The sequence below is a fragment of the Eptatretus burgeri genome, chromosome 16 (assembly GCF_056783735.1).
Source record: "Eptatretus burgeri isolate ZD-2024b chromosome 16, Ebu_testis_v1, whole genome shotgun sequence".
Taxonomy (NCBI): Eukaryota; Metazoa; Chordata; class Myxini; order Myxiniformes; family Myxinidae; genus Eptatretus; species Eptatretus burgeri.
Genome location: NC_140976.1, coordinates 58,495,541 through 58,499,741, shown reverse-complemented (window position 1 = coordinate 58,499,741; position 4,201 = coordinate 58,495,541). Strand labels below are relative to the sequence as shown.

General features: G+C 42.8%; 1 protein-coding gene across 6 annotated transcripts in view; it reads left to right on the top strand.

The window, feature by feature from the left end:
• DOP1A (DOP1 leucine zipper like protein A) overlaps positions 1 to 3,761 on the top strand; it is an 87,110-nt gene extending 83,349 nt beyond the window's left edge. For all 6 annotated transcript variants that reach the window (XM_085859350.1, XM_085859349.1, XM_085859346.1 and 3 more), the window contains one exon: positions 1,002 to 3,761. In XM_085859350.1, coding sequence (XP_085715476.1) covers positions 1,002 to 1,337 — 336 coding nt within the window. In that variant the 3' untranslated portion in view covers positions 1,338 to 3,761. The remainder of the gene's footprint in view (positions 1 to 1,001) is intronic.
• Positions 3,762 to 4,201: the final 440 nt, after the last annotated feature.

The following is a 4,201-nucleotide window of genomic DNA, read 5'->3' as shown; positions in this document are numbered from 1 at the left end:
TTGGGCCAAAAGTGTCCCAACCCACTGTTGGGTGCATTCTGTAATTTTCTAGCATAGTTGGATGGATGATGGACGATTCTTCTCACGCCGTCAGGCTTCCGAAGCAGTTCCATTGGCTCGGAGACATAATCCTGGATGGGTTTCCACTCCGACACAGGATACTCGACTGGCTCAGTTTTCCCAGCAAACTGGTATTCGTTTTTCTGACCTTGGAAGGACGACAGGCCGAGTCAACCCGCCTGGTGTTCTTTTGGCTCGACTGGGTCTTCACCTCAGGACCTTAAGATCCTAAACCAACTGCCTTGACCGTTAAGACATCACCAAGCCTATTCTTGCACAGTTACTGTTGTAAAATGGAGTCTTACATTGTAGGATTGTTCTAAAATTATCCTGCTTACTGCCACGAGAATAAATCGTGGGATGTGCCTTTTAACCCTTTATTTACCAAATGACCTTTAAAGTCCCACCTGGCATTAATTGCTCCAGGAAGCAACTACTTCCTTCTTAAACCACTTTTGTTGGGGCTTCTCAGTTCATGCGGGTGATTAACATAAATAATTTGTAAGGGACTATAGCTCCATACCATGAAGCTACTTGAAGGGTTTTCCACGACTTGTAAATCCATATGTTTTGGTTTTTTTTCCTTCTTTTTTTGGATACAAAATCGAGGTTCATGGAAGAGTGAGGTGACAAGAGGGTGAAAGGGCAACGCAATGGCAGTGGTGCTTTTATTCAACTTGATGCAATAAACGTGGGAAAACGAGCTCACCAATGACGGGGAGAGAGACAGAGACAGGCAGAATTGGAGGAAACTCAGTAATGTGCAAAACAAAAGGTTAATATGGTATCTCTGCAATTGAAGGAATTCAATTATTCAGAATATTTTAATGTTTTTAATGGATTTATGGTATAAAGTGTACATGTGATCGATTCATGTGCTCCTAAAATCTGATCTTTGTCTTACATGACCCTGTTTCTCCCACGTTTTCACTCTGAAACAGAAAAACTGTGATGAAGACGGTAGCTGGCGGTCGCTCCCTCTCGAGCCTGGGCTGCCTCTACTCACGGCAACCTCAATCCGCTCCATCGACCACTTGCTTCCCTTTTTCAACACTCTCTGCCACGCGTTTTCGAGCCACGGCGTTCGCCCGGACCCCGCCGAGCTGTGCGACGGTGATCCAGTTGTCCGTTTGCCCGTCCAGCCTCCTTCCACCGGGCCAGAGCGCAACCTCGGCCTTGGCCCGGAGGTGCCGGGATACTGGGGCAGTCGATTGCGGAAGAGAGTCGAAGATATGGTGGAAAGAGATTTTCTTGAACCGACGCCTGGCAAAGGCTGATTGCAGTGCCCTTTCGGAATCGCGGATGACTGGCTTGTCTGATTCAGAATTGGGAGGGTGGAGGGCATCGTTCTTCAATCCCCTCCAAAACGATTTGTGATTGTAACGGTAATCGTCACAAGAAGACAGGGACAAAAATCAGCTTTGCCGCACTATGTATTCAAGTAGAATGCAGGTAGCTGTGGTGTGACCGTGACTGCTTCGACGACGTGAGCCATATTTGTAAAAATGTCATGAGGACCGGTTATTTGTGCATTACGTTTGGCTTTCGAGGCATCGCCTCAATTTTGTGGAAAGAGAATTAGCTTGTAATAAAACCTGAGCCGTTATACGAAGAGAAAGAAAATTTTTGTTTATTTATTTGTTATTTTAAGATATAGATTGCATTTAATTGTTTAAAGGTCGTTATCTGACTGCGCTTGCATGTGTATAATGATTGGAAGGACTTTTTATGAAATTATTTATTTCTGTGCTGACACCGGAGTGATGTGTCATGCTTAATCGCGATATGCTCGACACCTTGAAGCTGAACAGAGCATTTTGAAGCAAAATCATCCGCTTGGATAACACAAAATTATACCAAGTCTGCCAAAAATTATTTTCTTCTGAAGAAAACATTTTCCTCAAAAACTAAAACTTTTCTTGAACCAAGAAAACCATGAGAAATATTTTTTTTTTCTAGTTGCAAGAAAATTTGTCTCCTGGTCTTCTTGTTATGAAGAAAATTATTCTTTAGCATTTTTGAAGGCACTCTCCCCCCACCCTCCCCCCCCCCACTCAAATCCTCAAGTTTCCTCATTCCTTCGTTTCGGTAATTCTCGTGGTTTTGCGAAGTCGGTTCTGTTTGCTTATTGACATTTAGGTTGTGGTTATTTCCATACATGAGCTAATAACTTCAATAATCCATTTACTTCTGGTTATTTTTCTATGCTGTGTAACAATTAACTTTTCCTTTCAACGATGCAAACTATGTTGTCTTGACTTCCCCTGAAAAATGTGTCATAGAGGAATGCAGAATTTAATTGCTACTTGACATGCGTCGAAAGAGACTTCTTGCCCGAGGGTTGTTTCCTTGCTTCCAAAAATCAGAATAGCACTTTCTCACTGGAGATATCAGGTATTTCGATAAACCAGGTTCCGAAACTCATTTGCGATGTCACACTATGTAGCACGCAGACTGGGCTGAATCGTCGGGATTGTTTTTTGTTTTTCAGGGGTGTGGAATTTGCAAGATGGGAGTTTTGTAGGTGAGGCAGAAGATTGAGGGTAGGGTCGGAGGTATTGCAAATGGCCACCCTGTTTACCTCCTTGTCGGTCGATCCATTAGTCAGATCCTCATTCCACAGGTCCGTGAGAATTGCTCAAAATGAGATCCTGTTCGGGGTTGAGGTGGGATGCTTCATCCGCGGACACTGCACCGACCGACATGTTGTCCGTGTGATGAGCTTACGGGTGGAACGTTTACAGGGTGGTCGTGCAACAAGCTCTGCTAAAACAATGTTGGTTGGTGCAATGTCCGGTGATGGAGCCCAGGTAGGCCCAAATATGATGACATTTTGTGCAATTCCCATGGTGAGGATTTCTCTGTACCAACCCCGTCCCTCGATTTCCATCATGGGAATTTTGTGGGACATTTGTGTGAGGGACCTCTGCTGACAAATGAGCATTTCCAGGTTTGAGTTGTTTCCATCCATTTGTATTGCAGCAGAAGCAGGCAATCTGGTTCACTGACCCTGTTACGTCGACATTCTCATTGGACCATTTAACAAACAGTAAGTACACCTTTGTGCTATGACTCCCTTTCAGCCTTCCTGGCAGGGTTAATTTTTTTATTTTCCCAGATGTGTGAGTGAAAGGTCGCCCATTATGAAACGACTGTGCTAACATGCACCTTTGGTCTCGAATGCCACTTTCATTTCCAACGTATTTATATTATATTCCATTTTTGTCGACTGTACAGTGTTTCTCTAATATTTTTAGCGCCGAATGTTTTTCATCCTTGATTTGGAGGCAGTAAGGGTGGCAGGGATGTCGGAAGCAGATAATCTCTTTATCCCAAAGGACTTTTGTTCCCTGCAAGGGACTCTACTCTGCCACGTGACCAAAAAAAATCGCGAGGCAGGTGCTCCTCCCTTACCCTCCCCCCCTTCACGCATCCCTACACAGAACATTATTTCTGAACATTACTGAAATGTACAAACACTTTTGATTGGGGGGAATGGGAAGCATTTGGTTGGTTTTGGGTTTTATTTTTTTTACCAAACTTTATGTTGAAGTTTATGATTGCAATATTGAATTACACTTCGAAGCCTCTTTCAGACGAATATATTTGGCAATTACTGTTGTACGTGATTACTCGAGGCTTCTTATTTATCTTTTTGTCCGTTTTGCAAGTTGGATTTTAAATAAACTTATTCTGCTATGCACCTTGGTTCACCTCAATGATTTTGGTGTTGCCCACCTTGTCCTGTGAGTCACCTGTTTAATGCTCCCCTCTCTATTCCTTTTCCTCACATTAATCCGTTGTCGTTCATGACAAATCAAACTCCTTTTCATCTTCTACAATGAGGTGAATCATCCATCGCAGACCTTATAAATTGCCTTTCCAATGTAATCAACAGTTATTTGATGTTGGTTGTAAGGGTTCATATCTTTTTAACTCAACCTCTTCCTTCTTCAAAGGACTACATAGCTTAACAATATATATATATATTTTTTTGTCAAACCATTTATTTAGTAATTGGAGAGTTCATAGAACACCTAACCTCGTTCAGTCTTGAGAAATAATGTCATGGACCGGGTCTGCAAGCGGTAAATTTAATTGGTCGAGATGATGTAAGGTGCCGTAATATTTTGTCCAAGAA